Source organism: Schistocerca piceifrons, unplaced genomic scaffold (assembly GCF_021461385.2).
Source record: "Schistocerca piceifrons isolate TAMUIC-IGC-003096 unplaced genomic scaffold, iqSchPice1.1 HiC_scaffold_1572, whole genome shotgun sequence".
In the NCBI taxonomy this organism is placed as follows: domain Eukaryota; kingdom Metazoa; phylum Arthropoda; class Insecta; order Orthoptera; family Acrididae; genus Schistocerca; species Schistocerca piceifrons.
The window spans coordinates 7429-23415 of NW_025727426.1; the positions used below are offsets into that span (position 1 = coordinate 7429).

Below are 15987 nucleotides of genomic sequence, written 5' to 3' on the forward strand. Positions count from 1 at the left end.
GCCCCCGCCCAAATGCCGCCCCCACAGCCCCAGCCGACGACCCGCCACAATGGCCAAACCTTCGGCAAAACTCCCACACCGTCGCCGCGGCAGCCCGGCCAGCGCGGCCGGCGCCACAGCCACACAAGCCGAGGCGTGCGGCGATGACGGCCGTGCAAACGCGCCTCCGCCGCCCCATCGCCTTCCGTCGCCCTCCCGCCGTTTCCCGATCGGCCCGCAGCCGTCGGGCCACATCGCGCGCCGTCCTCCTCCTCTCGCCCGCCAACATTCACAGCCGTTTCTCAACAATTGCCCGCCGCAAACGGACGCCGCCTGCGCAACAGGCGCCGCCGCCCCTCGCCGCTTCCGACCCAACCCCTCGACCGAGGCAAACCGCAATCCGAATCTACAGACCAACCCAATCTGCCGTCAGCACACACGACAGCCGACCTTACACGTTACGCGTTACACATTACGTTTACACGTCTAGGTTGGGTTACGTTAGGTTAGGTGGACGTGGGTTAGCTTAAGGGGACTTGGGTTAGGTTAAGCGTCAAACTTAGGTTAAGCATTCAAACACGTCAGGCGTCAGAGGTTAGGTTAGGTTAGGTTAGGTTACACGTTAGGTTAAGGGGTCAGTGCTAGGTTAAGAAGCGTCAAACGTAGGTTACAAAAGCGTTCAAACCGTGAGGCGTGAGCCGGACAGCTTACCTTACGTAGACGTTAGGGGCTCACAGGCTGAGCTCACCTCGCCACACCACAGGTTAGGTTCGGTTCGCTCGGCTCAGCGTAAAGCGCCGAGGTCAGGGTTACGTTCGTTCACCTTCGGGCGCCACACTTTCGGTTGAAAGGTCGCGACGGGACGACGTCGGCAGGCACGCCGCAAACGAACAAAAACGTACAGACGACGTCGAAAACCGCCGACAGACGGGGGAGCAGCACGACCACGACCAGATACCGAGCGCGAACGAGACACACGCGAACCACCCCCACCGGCCAAAGGGCACCACACAACAACCCAGAGCACCACGTGTCCACACCAGAGCAACCCGCCGCTCACGCGACATGGCTGGCACCGAAGGGCAACCGCCCGCAACTGCGCTTTCCGCGCCGGCCCGGATGCACGTCGTGCTACAACAACACCACTACCGTACACAGCCGCTGTTCACAACATCACTATCATGCGCGCCCGCGGCTCGCCGCCGTCGCAGTCGCAGCCCCAACGCCAGCGCTTTTGCACCACCATTCACACGCACCGCAACACAGCCGAACAAAACAAACACCACACAACAACAGCAACAACGCCGCCGCCTCTACTTGTGCCGGCGACCCACCCCGCCGATGGCGCACCTTTCGCCAGCCGGCAATCGACACACACGCACCCACCCACCCACCCCCCGGGGCCCAGTGCAAAAAAAAAAAAAAAAAAAAAAAAAAAAAAAAACACACAAAAACAAAAAAACCAAACAAAAACAAAACGACACGGGAAGCGCACACCGCCACTTCGCGCGCACGCCACCAACCAGTCGTCGTCTCAAAATAACAAACAACAACCAAAATAAACTAACAACTAGGGCAACACAAAACAAAAACGCCTCGCACGAACCGCCCACAAAAAGGACAAGCACACGCACAGCCTCTGCTGACGACCACGACGCAGCGGCACGCTGCTCCTGTCCCGCGCCCCGCGCCCCACTCGATTCACAACTCACGCGACACCGTCAACGACGGGCTCGCTTCCCGCAACCTACCACCTTTCCGCCACGACGCACAGCCCCAGCCCCACCCGACGACGCCCGTGGCAACGACTGCACTTTCACCACCGCCTCCCCCTTCCCCCCCAAAACACACACACACACACACACACACACACACACACACACACACCCAGCCAAAAACGCACTCGCGACCCACACATGCACGTGCATCGGCACACGCCAACCAGTCAACGTCGACAACCACACGCAAGGCTCGAAACGAAACCGGCGTCCTTCCACGTTGCCATCAAGCTACGCGACACAAGACACAAGGAACCAACACAACAGCCGGCCCCACTAATTCCCACTCTCACGCCGCAAAAAGCACACCGAAACCGCCAAACGCACGCACATTCCCCTTCGCACTGACAACGACCGGCTCTCGCTACCACACACCTCTCGGCAGCCGTTTCACGCCAATTCGCCACACCGCCCACACAGTCGACAAGCGCCCGCCCTGTACGGCACACGCAACGACGCAGCGCAGCAAAGGGCGCCCGCAACACATACCTCTCCTCCCTCTCTCTCTCTCTCTCTCTCTCCGCCGCCCGACGCGCCAACCGCCACACCACACCGCCAGCCACTCGCAAATTGTGCACTGCCACCAGCCACACGTCCAACACGCCGCGCCGCCTCCGGCCACCCGCCAGGGGGCGCTCACGTTCGCGACAACAGCGCGGCCCGCCGGGCCGGGCCGAACCGAACCGAGCCGCCGCTGCTCTGCACTCGGCACGGCCACACCCTGCTGCAGACCGGGCTCGTCTCTCTGTACGCGTCTGCCTGCGCATCAACACAACACGACCTTTTTTTTTTTTTCTCTCTCTCTCTCTACCGCCATCCCTTCTTCTCGCGTTTTACTCGTTGTTGCAGCAGCGGCGCACACCTACACATCCACAGCCCCAGCCGAGCCGGCCTCACCTCAGGGCCCGCCGCCAGCGTCTCCTCCTCGGGCACAGGTGCGGTGCTGTGGCCGCCCATCCAACCGCATTGCTGGCCGTCCAGCCACCAGGCGTTCCCACTGCCGCGAGCCACGCCGCGCACCGACCCTGCTGCAGAAAACGAAGCATAGCCAGAGACCGACCGATACACAAAGCAAGCCGTCGCCTCGCCTCTTGTCCTTCCTGCCTTCCTTCCGCCCCCGCCCTTCTCACACCACCGCCTCTCCACTTTCGCCCGCCCCCGCCCCCGCCCCCGCCCCCCCCCCTCCTTTTTTTTGTTTTTTTTTTTTCTTCTTCTTTCTTTCTTTCTTTCTTTGGCCCTCTCTCCTTCCCGCCATGGCGGTTACGGCACCGCCTGCAGCGGCAGATTTTTTGCGCCCACACGCCTACTCCTACCACCATTAACCTTGCCCTGCCCTGCCCATCAACGTCGCAGTCGAACCGACGCTTGCCAACACACTGCCCACGTTCCTTTCTCTTTTCGGCCTACGCCCATTACGCGCCGCCGCCACAGCACCTTCCCTTCCCACAACACACCGACGTCATCACACGCACCCAAAACAGGGGCCACGACCGTGTTCCTCGCCCACTCCCATCCCGCACGGTACGCACATTCCCAACTACTAACCGCGCACCCTCCCTTTCCAATCTGTGTGTCTCTGTGTCTGTGTCCTGTCCGCGCGTGACGCCTCTCAACATCCGCCGTCCCCCGTCCCGTTTTCGCCCCCATGCCGTCGTCGCGCCGCCTCCGCCCCGTCCACCGCCGCCCCTGTCCGCCCCGCACCACACCATACACCGCTGCTTGTCCCGGCCGTTGCCACCAAAGGCGCCGACCGCAAACGCGCCACGCCGCAGCCCCCGTGCGTCTCGCGCTCGCTTGCATCTCCGTGCCGACGCTGCCTCTCTTCCCGCTCGCACTCGACCTCGACAACACAGTCTTTGGCTCCGCCACTGCGTGTTCCGGTGGTACGCACGCTGCAACACGTATGTATTCATTACCAGAGAGCGATGGCGAGGCATGACAGCATCTCCGTCTGACCAGAGAGTTATTTATCGTTGCTGGTCGGCGCTTGGACCGCGCCAGACGACAGTAGTGGCACGCACCGGGTCGCCGGGAACAGTTGTTATATATATTGTAGCGCGAGTCGGGAGAGGTAGTAGTCGGTCGACAGTAGTAGCGGGTGGACGGTTGTACTGAGCGGGCGTCGGCGGCGTGCTCTGCTCGTCTCGCGACTCTGGTCACGGTTCGGGACGATGTATATAGTATATTGTGTTATAATCAAACGGTAGTGTGAAGCTGCATTGCGCAAATCTGATAACGTATGTTCATTCTACTTATTTTGTTCAACAACAAAAGCCCCACTATTACTTTTTTCTAAAGTAACTTTTGTCTTTTAACGAAAAACATTCACTTTTTAAAGACTACTTCCTATGGCATTTCCCTCCAAGGAGTGCAATTAATTACCAGCCAGCACTCATTCATTGCACACAGCTGTGTAAGGGGTATCTACAATTGAGGAGCGGATATAAATGCAATTTTTTGTTTCTTTTTTTTTTTTGGTGTGTGTGTGTTGTAACCTCCCCGCAAAATTTAAAATAATGGACAATGTTATTTACGGATGCTAATGGACATTGCGCTAATTGTAACCTCGCCCACAATGAGAGGTATTGAAAATGGCAACAACAATGTGAAATTCGCAATCCGACTCGAATATAAATTCTTCACAACATTTAAAGTCCGTTCAGTGACAAGAAACTTCAATTAAACCGAAATATCGGTCTTTGGCCCTGTGCAAAACAATCAGAATTACAGTCTTACCTCAGAATAAATGGATGTCACATTTCTGCTCTTGTTGTTGCGCAGCGCTTGGAGGAACTGCATTGCAAATGATAATATTCTCCTTTTTTTTGTGATTTTAGTGAAATTTTTCTTCAAAGAAGTGGAATGAAATGTGAAGTGCAACGAACTCTTTAGTTCAATAAAAAATTAAATGTTTGAAAAATGCTTTTGAAATAAAAATTACTATTGGGGAACTTGTTGGAGAATAATTACAATAAATAAACTTTTTCATTATCTAATGATTATATTAATTAACAGTATACCTTATTCACCATCTTGACCAGTGTTGCCGGCCGCCTACATCACACAACCGCACTCGGCTGCTACTACTGACCGACCGCTCTGCATGACGACTATTAGCGTACTGCACGCGACGACTACTGACAGAGTACAGACTCGCAACGACTGACTGACTGACTGAGAACCGCTCGCAACACTCGCGCAGTCCAGCGCAAACTCTCTGGTCACAGATGCTACAATGTCTCGCCATCGCTGCTACGTTACATACGTGTTTCAGTGTCTTCTTTTCATTGGGGTAACGATCTTTGGCTCTTTTTATTCTGAATACAGGGCCAAAGGTCAACGCTGCTGCCCTTATACAATTTATCAGGTTTCATTATGTCTGTTGCAATGTTACATACGGTTCATTCTTTCATTAATATTATCGTTGGGTTTGTTTTGTAGGGACGTTAACATTCTGGCACATTTTTATTATCATCGGACTCTCTGCTATTTGTGCAGGGAGGTTATATACCTGGGTCCATTTCCATTTCCATTTACATTTTAATATTGATAGACTTTTTGTTTTCTTTTTTGTTTCGTTTTGTTTTGTTTTTCCCGCTCTCAACCACCACCGCCGCATCACGCCTTCCGTTTTCTTGGTTTCTTTTCTGTTCTTCAACTGCTTCAACATCAACCGCGCCCCATTTCCACACCACAGCCATCAGCCTCCAAGACGGGCAGGCGCAGTGTGCCATTTCCGGCGCACAAGCACACCCGTACGGTACTCTCCTCGCCCCCACGCCACCAACAACACAGCGACCACGCGGCTTTCAGGCATGGCACGGCACGGCACGGCACCGGCGAAATGCGCCGCCCCCGCCCCTCCGCGCATCCGTCCGTCTCGCCACGTTCACTGACAGCCGCGTCTGCGGCTACACCACGACAACCACAACACAACACCGCTCCCCTCCCTGGCAACTCATTGTTTTTCTCCTCCTCTTTTGCACAAACCACAACGCCGAGCACAGGCGCAAGCCACCCACACCGCGCCCCTCCCCGTCCCGTCTTTGGCCGCCGCTCCTCGTTTGCCCCCTCCCATCTCCCGAAATGCCATGCCAGCAGCGTTACGCATGCCCCTCCCCTGTCCACACAACACTACCGCCAAACCGAACAGCCTTCCGGGCCACATGCAGGGCACGCCCACCTCCAAACACTGCCAATTCACGGACGCACACACACACACACACACACACACTCACTTTCTCGACACCTTTCTGTACGGAGGGTGCGTCATCTCGACCGTGACAGAGTGACGCCAACTATCGACGATCCATTTCCCCCCACTGGTAAAACATGTCCACTAACACCTACGTACATCATTCAAGTACACAGACAATAGCATACACACAATGGGAGGGCACACGAACATGGACGGCACGGCACTGTCATACACTCTTCCTCAGAACCATATCAACAAACGTTACGTACATCCGGGAAAGCGAAAGCGAACGCGAAAGCGAAAGCGAAAGCGAAAGCAAAAGCAAAGGCAAAGCCCAATGCAGCCGTCAAAGGTAACGTTCACCACGGCAGACACTTGCAGCCGCGCCGCCGTTAAACGCATTTCAGTGCGGCTCCAATACGCCTCCGACACGGGAACGTTCCGTTGCTCTACGAATGCGTTTCTCCCCTTTTTCCCTTCCTCTCTCTTTTGCCCCCCCTCCTTGCACTCTTGCCTCATTCCTCACGTTCTGCCCAGACATTCGACCGATCAAAGTCAACCTTTCGTTACCGTTCTCAGCGCGACGGTGTACAACAGTATGACGGGTGTGCCCAAGACTTCGGTTCAGTTGCGTGACGCCGGTCTATCGCGCCGATCGACAGTTACTCAGGGGGCGACGGATCGGACCACGTCACCGACACACAAAACACTTTCAAACAAACAAATACATACCGGATGGACACAGACAAACACGTGTACAGACATTCGCCAAACAAACGACCGCCGCCGCCGCCGCCGTCGTCGTCTAGCGTGCATCTTGAATGACGACATCGGTGTGCGTGCGTCGTACGCAATCAGTCAGACACGGCTATCAAACATCAGAGTCGAATGGTACATCATCGTGCGTGTCGCCGTACACGTACAGTACAATACAACAACAATGCGTCTTAATGGCACGTTCATTTCAACGTCACTCACACACCTCCACGCTGCAGTTACGTCGCACCATTGTCAAACTCGGCGTACAGCAAAGGGAATAGTGGGCGGCAAAAAAAACCAAACAAAAACATTTCACATTTCACCCTCGCCATGTATGATGTGCAAAAAAACAAACCCGCAAACGGCCGTCGTTACGGTGACACAAAAGTCGCCGATCACACTGTCCCCCCTCGCAGACGGGTAACACACACACACACACACACCAACAACACCAATGGGTCAAAAACCACGCCAACGAGGCGTGCCACCATTCCACGCCACGGCGACCAACCTCGTGGCCGTACCCCGCGCAACACGCTTTGACGCGCCCCCCCACCCACAATCAAAATGCACACATACATCACAGCCGTCCACACAAACAACAACAACAATTCCGCCCTTCCCGCAAAAGGCAAGTTGGTGGCCCTGAAAAGGGCCGTTTTGCCGCTCTCGCAACGGAGGAGCCTTCTCTCTCCATCCTTCCTTCCATTCCAGAGCCACCTCCTTACTTGGAGCTCGTGTACTTGGTCACCGCCTTCGTGCCCTCGCTCACGGCGTGCTTGGCCAGCTCGCCAGGCAGCAACAGCCGCACAGCGGTCTGGATCTCGCGGGACGTGATGGTCGAGCGCTTGTTGTAGTGCGCCAGGCGAGAAGCCTCGGCCGCAATGCGCTCGAAAATGTCGTTCACGAAGCTGTTCATGATGCTCATCGCCTTCGACGAGATGCCCGTGTCAGGGTGCACCTGCTTCAGCACCTTGTAGATGTAGATGGCATAGCTCTCCTTCCTCTTGCGCTTCTTCTTCTTGTCGCCCTTCGAAATGTTCTTCTGCGCCTTGCCAGCCTTCTTGGCGGCCTTCCCGCTAGTCTTGGGCGGCATCTCGAACCAACGTACGGCAGCAGCAACACCAGTAGCAAGCGCTCCGCTCTAGTCAGCGTCTCCCCACACAGTGGCACCCGCCGCCAGCCGCCGCCGCACCTTTACCAGCTCGCCCTGTTGCGGCCGCCGACCAATGGGGCGCGCGCGCAACCGGCCGCCGCACCCGAGCCCATAAAGCACCCCCACCCCGGCTGCGCCGGCACGCACTCCGCTGCTCGACTCGCTGCCGCTCGCACCGGTCGTTTTCGTTTCCGTTTCGTGTGCACCGTCGCTAGCCCATCGCCATGTCCGGACGCGGAAAGGGAGGCAAAGTCAAGGGCAAGTCAAAGTCCCGCTCAAGCAGGGCTGGGCTCCAGTTCCCGGTCGGCAGAATCCACCGCCTCCTGCGCAAGGGAAACTACGCAGAGCGCGTCGGCGCCGGGGCGCCCGTCTACCTCGCCGCCGTCATGGAGTACCTCGCGGCTGAGGTGCTCGAGCTGGCCGGAAACGCGGCCCGCGACAACAAGAAGACGCGCATCATCCCGCGCCACCTGCAGCTTGCCATCCGCAACGACGAGGAGCTCAACAAGCTCCTGTCGGGCGTCACCATCGCACAGGGTGGTGTCCTGCCCAACATCCAGGCCGTCCTGCTGCCAAAGAAGACCGAGAAGAAGGCCTAAAGGAGGCCAGGCAATCGCAGCGCCGCGTGCTCCCCTGCACGCAACGCGCTTTGCCGGCTCGGCTCGGCCCACAACAATCGGCCCTTTTCAGGGCCACCACACAAACCTACGTCCAAAGCAAAATTTCAGTCGTCCTCGCCGCACCTTGTTTTGTTTTAACTTTGCACTTTCACAGCACAGCCGCCGCCGGCGCACGTCCGCCATCTTGTCGTCCACACAGCCCGTGTGGCCCAACACACACACACACACACACACACATTCATTTTGCACGGTCGCAGTCGCCTTCCAAACGACAACGGCAGCAATAATGACCATTGTTACAGGGAGGCGTGTCGACACACCGCCCTCCACTCCCGCGCGCAACGGCCGTCGACACGAACGAAACAGCTGATCCGGCCGCCTGTGCCCACACGCCTTGCCTCGGAAACCCCAACGCCGCCGCAAACACACAGAGCCAAACCACGCAAGCAAATAATCACCGCCTCTCGCACAACAACACACAGCCCGCCATCTCCGTCGCGATCGATACAACGACACACAAACGAAGCAGCTCCACACACAGCCAGCCACATGACACGTTTCCTTTCCTTCTCCCCTCCCAGTCACATCACGTCGCTCAAACGGAAAGAAACAAACAAACAACACAGCGCACACACGCAGCAACAACACAGACTCTTTCGCACTTTTCAACTTCCGAACAGTGTGGTGGCCCTGAAAAGGGCCGTTTTCTAGTCTCTCCCACCCACAAGCACGGCCGCGGGAAGGCCAGCGCCCGCTGCGACGCAGCCTAACCGCCGAAACCGTACAGGGTGCGCCCCTGCCTCTTCAGGGCGTACACCACGTCCATGGCCGTCACAGTCTTGCGCTTGGCGTGCTCAGTGTACGTCACCGCGTCGCGGATCACGTTCTCCAGGAACACCTTCAGCACCCCGCGGGTCTCCTCGTAGATCAGACCAGAGATGCGCTTCACGCCGCCCCTGCGAGCCAGGCGGCGGATGGCGGGCTTCGTGATGCCCTGGATGTTGTCGCGCAACACCTTGCGGTGCCGCTTGGCGCCACCCTTGCCGAGCCCCTTTCCTCCCTTGCCGCGGCCTGTCATCCTTCCTTCCTCGGGCAAAGCAACAACGTGCACAAACAGCAGCTGCAGCGGCTGGCGAGTCGGCTACGGTCTGCGCCCAGCCACTGCATCATGTCGAGGAATACCTGTGCTACCCTCCGTCGGGGGACAGGTCCTCGTCTTCTTTCGTGAAGTTCTGATCGCCTTTCGCGATCTTGCCTTCATCAGGTTAGATTCTTATTAATTTCGAAGCTTTGGGTTGTCGAAGTTGCTCTGCATCCTGAGCTGAGGTTGGTATGATGCTTGCCTCACCTTAGTGAGGCAGTTTGACTTCGTTGCTACTGCTGAGTAGCTCTTCTTTAATCCTGTTGTCCGTCGATTCGACGTCGCAGCAGGTCAGGCCAGCGAAGCGTTGCCCGCCAGTGTGGCCTATTGCCGAGCCCGCGCACCAGGGGGTTTGGTGACAGTTCGGCTTTTTCATAGAAGCTGGCCGCCAGTACTTTGTATCGCTGTCTGAGCGGTGGAACGTCTGCAAGCCTGTGTAATTCCTCCGACGGGAAGTCCCATGGGAGGTGGAGTGCTAACCTGAGGGCTCTATTTTGAATTGTCTGGAGTCTCCTTAGGTTTGTTTCGGCCGTATTACCCCATACTACGGCCGCGTATTCCAGTAGTGGTCGAATGGCGGCCTTGTAGAGAGTGAGGCCGACCTGCTCCGGAAGCGTGGAGGTCGGGTTTAGTAGGGGGTATAGCAGTTTCAATCGCCCCAGTGCTTTCCCCCTAATTTCTTCAATGTGTTGCCTCCAAGTAAGTCGACGGTCCAGTGTGACCCCCAGGTATTTAGCTGTAGCACTCCATGGGACTGGGACTCCCCGTACTGCGACGTTTGGAGTGTCTTCACGCACGTGGCGCGTAGCAACAATGAGGGCTTGGGATTTCTCCCCATTATATGCTAGGCGCCACTTTGTTGCCCACTCGGTGAGGGCGTCTGTGGCTGATTGCAGTCGCCGCTGGAGTGCATTGACGCACCAACTACGGCTGAAGATCGCTGTGTCGTCCGCATACAGAGCGAGATGTGTGCGGTCTGTATGCGGAAGGTCAGCGGTGTAGACGGAGTAAAGCGTCGGCCCAAGGACCGAGCCTTGAGGTACACCCGCAAGAACCTGGCGCTCCGTGGAAATTCCACTATCTACCCGAACGTGAAACGTTCTGCCCTCTAGGTAGCTCTTGATGAGCTTCACGTGTGACACAGGTACCCCCAGGTCAAGTAGCTTGAACAGGAGGCCGTCATGCCACACGGAGTCGAAGGCACGAGACACGTCGAGTAGGAGAGCGCCGAAGTACTCACGTCGGTCGATGGCACCGAACGCTTCCTCCGTTAGGCGCAGCAGTTGGTGCGTTGTTGCGTGATGTCTCCGGAAGCCGAACTGCTCGTTTGGTAAAATGCCTTCCGCTTCCATATGGGCCTGTAGGCGGACTAGATAAAGTCTTTCAAAGATCTTCGACAATGCCGGAAGCAGACTTATCGGCCGGTAGTTTTTCGGTTGGCGTGCGTCCTTGCCCGGTTTGGGAAGGGCGATCACCTCTGCGTGCTTCCAGCAAGTCGGGAAAGTCTTCGTCTGTAGCACTTGGTTGAAAATGCAGGTTATGTGGATAGTAGCTTCGTCCGGCAGCTGCTTTAGAATCAGGTTTGTGACATTGTCAGGCCCTCCTGCCTTCTTTCTATCCAGATGACGGAGTTGTTGTTGCACCTCTTCCTCCGAGATGGGCGTCAAGTTGTCCTCTGCGTCGTCTTGCGCGCGGAGGAAAACCGGGAGGCGTTCTGCTACTAGTTGGATGTGGGCGGCGTCTACAGGGTCGTCCACTGGTGTAAAGTTCGCAGCGAACGCGTCTGCTAGGGCGTTGGCCTTTGCAGACGGCTCGCTGACATACGCCGCGCCCACTTGAAGCGGAGGAGTTCGTTGTACTCGGCGGAAGTGGCCTTTTACCGACCTCCAGGCTGAGCCGTCCTCCAAGTTCAGTTGCGCCACTTTGCGCGCCCATTCTTCATTTCGGTGTCTGTCCACCTCAGCTTTAATGTGACGACACATTCTATTTAGTTGGCGCTTGGTGGCTGGGACCCTGGTGCGCTGCCACTCGCGCTGGAGCCTGTTTTTTGCCGTGATGGCGTCTCGTATGTCTTGCGGGAGCGGGTGCGGTTTGCAGTCGTCAGGTTGTCTCCGCTCAGGTGTAGCTGTGGCCGCGGCGTCCGTGATGCTGCGAGTGAGGTTGTTAAGTGCAGCTTCGGCGCCGAGCGTTGCCGCGTCGGGGGCGTCTTCAAGTTTCTGTGTTACTGTTTCACGGAACGTGTCCCAGTTGATACCGCGCAGGTCCAGCCCTCTGCGCGATTGATGGATGACGTCGGCGTTTAATTCCACTATGACAGGCAAGTGATCGGATGACATCTTCGTAAGGGTGGTGGCTGTTGCGTGTAGACGCGTGCCCTTCATGATCGCGATGTCAAGGACGTCAGGCTGCCCGCCATTTCTGGGGTAAATGGTCGGGCTGTGCGGTCCTATGACTATCGCCTCATGTCTCTCAGCCACGTTGAGCAGCCGCCGGCCGCTGGTGTTAGTGAGTCGGCTGTTCCAGGCCGTGTGCTTAGCATTGAAGTCGCCCCCTAGTATCAGCTTACCAGGGAGCGACAGTAAAGCGTTTGCGTCTGCTGCGTTTAGCGCCCTCCTTGGCGGCCTGTATACGGCGCAGAAGGTAATTTTCCCTACTCCCGTTTCGACTGCGACGGCTGCTGCTTCCATCGCTGTCAGTTCTGGAGTAGGTACTTGGTGGTGTGCCAGCGTGCGTCGCACGTACACGGCCGTGCCCCCGCCGTGCGTCGGCCTGTCGTGTCTGTAGCATTTGTAGTTCGCTACACCCACTCGCACGCCTGGCTTGAGGTGGGACTCCGTGACCAGGCAGATGTCGATGTCTTCTTCTCTGATCATCTGCCTGAATTCGGCGCCCTGCTTGTTGAGACCCTCTGCATTGAAGATGCAGATTTTTAGGTTTCTTGCGCGCTCAGGCATGATGAGATACTGCAGGTTTGATGGCGGATGCTACGTGTTGCACCACGGCCATGAGCTCTGACATCTGCTGCAGCATCTTCTCCATGCAGCAGAGAATTCTGTCTATGCGTCCGTCGTCAGCGCTGGGGCCGACAACATGGCGGACGGCCGGCGGCCGGTACGCGCCATCTTGTCGGGTGCCGACATCATGGCGGGGCGCTGCGGCGCGGCTGTCCGGCAGCCGCCATCTTGAACGCGGCGGGTCAGCCATGCTGGCTGCCGCGGGCGCGGGCGGTGCTGGTTGGCTGCCGGTGTTACCTGGCGGAGCTGGAGGCGGGGCTGCCTGCTCTCGTGCGGCGTGCGCGCCATTTTGTCTGTCGACAGCATGGCGGACGGCTGTGTTGTGACTGTTGGGCTGCCTCCATCTTGGCCGTGGGAAGTCGGTCATGCTGGCTGGGTCGGGCGCCGGCGGAGCTGGTTGGCTCGCGGTGCCCGGCTGCGGCGCCGGGGGCGGAGCTAGCTGGCGTTGCTGCGGCTCAGCGTGCGTCGCTACCTGCTGCTGGCTCGCTGCTGGGCCGGCAGTGGGAGGCCTGCGGGCTCGCGGCGCAGCGATGGGTGGAGCTTGTCCTCCATTGCTTGTGGACGTCTGGACGGCATGAGGAGCAGGCGGGGCAGGGCGGCGAGGGGTGCTATTGTGCGACTGACCTTGTGCAGCTCGCGTGTCCGCATTCCTTCCCCTGCCGCGGCGGGTGCGACGACCTCTCCTTCCTTTGTTCGCGGAGCTGGCCGTCGGCTGGCGGGAACTCGTGGCCGGGTTCCTTTGTGGTTTCTGCTGTGCTTTCCCGCGCGCGCGATCGCCGTAACTCAGGAGCACTGGGCAGCCGCGAAAGCTGGCTACGTGGGCGCCTGAGCACAACTTGCACTTGGGAGTGAAGTCTTGGTGTGGGACACCTTTGAGAGCACACGATTCTGTGGAATGGTTTTCGCCGCACTTTACACAATAGTCCGGCATGCGGCAGTACTTTTTGACGTGTCCGGGTTCGAGGCAGCGATAGCATTGCGCGTATGCCGATTTGTTTCTCAGTTCCTCGGCTCGCACCTCCACGTTCCCTATTCTTGTCAGCTGGAACAGTTTCCTGTTTTCAGGCGTGTTATTCGCTATCACAAGCGTCAGGGGGCCGCGACCTCTGGTGCGCAGCGGCTTCATCTTTATCACCTCATCGACGACGAATCCCATGCATTCGAGGTCCTCTTTGATTTCTTCCGGCTTCAGTGACCTCGGAAGGTAACGGAACACTACCTTGAGTGGCTTCTTTCGGTCGGCGCTATATGTATAGAAATTCCACGAACGTTCTTCTACAAGTGTTAGCACCTTCCTGTAGTCCTCCGTCGTTTTAATGTTGACTTTTGCGAGTTCTTCACCGACGGCGCGAACTGTATAGCTGTTCTTGCCGATCGCCATGTTGAGTGCATTTTGCAGCTCCCTGAAGGCGCCTTTGTACTCAATGACGATCGGCGGAGGTGTCCTGCGCTGTTGTGGTGGAGGTAGCACAATCTCTTCGTCCTCAGAGTCGCTTAGAGCGCTGTAGCTGTTGGCGACTCCGACTGGCGCAGGCCCCTGCTGTGGCGCGACTTTTGCCGTTTTGGTGGCCTTGGTGAAGCCGTCGGCGTCCGTCGTCCTTGTGTTGGCGCGTCTTCGCGCATTTTTCGGAGGTGGCGGTGGCGTGGCGCTTGCCTTCTTACGATATTTTTGGGCAGGCGGCACATCGTCCGACTGCGCACGTTTCCGTGAGGTTGGCTGCTCTTTTGCTGGCTCGGGTTCATGTTCCATGAACTCCTCTTCATCGTCCGATGCCGGCAGCTCCGTGGTGGAGGCTTGAGGCATGAGACTTATAAGAAGCTGGAGGCCGTCCTCTCTCGCTCCTTGTGTTGTAGCAGAGTTGGCGGGCTTCTCCATGGGTTGACTCGCCGCGTCACTGCACTCGCGAGTTTCACTACGATTACGTGTGTCACTGTACGCCGCGTCACTGCACTCGCGAGTTTCACTGCGATTACGTGCGTCACTGTACTCGCGGGAGGTAAGCGCGGTATCTGCGGCACTTATCAGAACACTCGGTTCACTACCGTCTCTCCGTAGGGGAGGAGTACTATCAGAGCCACTCGGCAGTGACCCTGACGTACTCGACTCGACCCTCGATGCGTCCAGGGGCGCGGCCCTGTCCGCTGGAGTAGACATAGTCGATTCAGCGTGCGGTGCGGCGGAGCGCTCGGCGCGTGCGTCCGTCTCGCTCGGCATCACTGACTCGAGTGGTCTGCGCCCAGCGCGCCCGCCGCCCCCCTATATAGACTCTGGCCCGCCCTCCCCCCACCACGCGCAACCGAGGGCATATAAGCGCAGCACGGAGGCGCGCGGGCCCGTTGTCAAGGCAGCACCGGACGCCGCGCCGCACCTAACCTCCACGCACGCACGCCGCTCCGCTACCGCTATGGCCCGCACAAAGCAAACGGCCCGCAAGTCCACCGGCGGAAAGGCGCCGCGCAAACAGCTCGCCACCAAGGCGGCGAGGAAGAGCGCGCCCGCCACCGGAGGCGTCAAGAAGCCCCACCGCTACAGGCCGGGCACCGTCGCCCTGCGAGAAATCAGGCGCTACCAGAAGAGCACAGAGCTGCTCATCCGCAAGCTGCCATTCCAGCGCCTAGTGCGCGAGATCGCCCAGGACTTCAAGACCGACCTGCGCTTCCAGAGCTCCGCAGTCATGGCCCTGCAGGAGGCCAGCGAGGCCTACCTCGTCGGCCTCTTCGAAGACACCAACCTGTGCGCAATCCACGCCAAGCGCGTCACCATCATGCCCAAGGACATCCAGCTCGCGCGCCGCATCCGCGGCGAGCGCGCCTAAACCGCGCCGCGGCACCGCACCGCACAAACAAAAACGGCCCTTTTCAGGGCCACTAACATCTCTCCGTCGCGAGCAAACTTTGTCGGTCGCCTGCCTCTCGCCCCGCAACCCAAAAACAAAAACCACCACTTCCCGTCCGCCCGCCACACCCGCTCACTCTGCCTGCCTGCTAGCAGCGCGCAACAATCACACATCATCCCTCCCCGGCGCTCAAAGCGCACAATGCCCAACGGCCGACGTCACACCGCACGGGTGGCTGGCCGGCCGCCGCTTTCGTTTCGAAAACAAAAAAAAAAAACAACCCGCACTCCACTCCGACGGCCAACGGCCAGGCAGGCGCGCTCGCTCGCTCGCTCTCCAACGCCACCGAAATCCCCGCCGACTCCTTCCACATCTCAACGTGCCCCCCGTTGCAAAACATAACACACACACAAAGGAACAAAACAAAGACCAGACACGACTCGACAAGACAGACATCCGAGAAGAACGAACGCAGGCAAGCCAACCAACGTATTCAAACAAAACA

At 58.0% G+C, this 15987-nt stretch overlaps 1 protein-coding gene across 1 annotated transcript; it reads right to left on the minus strand.

The window, feature by feature from the left end:
* Positions 1-12577: 12577 nt before the first annotated feature.
* LOC124734816 lies at positions 12578-14860 on the minus strand. Its single transcript, XM_047248555.1, has one exon. It carries the CDS (start codon positions 14858-14860, stop codon positions 12578-12580), a length of 2283 nt encoding a protein of 760 aa, XP_047104511.1.
* Between the last annotated feature and the right edge of the window lie 1127 nt (positions 14861-15987).

Excerpts from the sequence above, each read along its gene's own strand:
- LOC124734816 (XM_047248555.1), bottom strand. The coding sequence starts at position 14,860 with ATGCCGAGCGAGACGGACGCACGCGCCGAGCGCTCCGCCGCACCGCAC.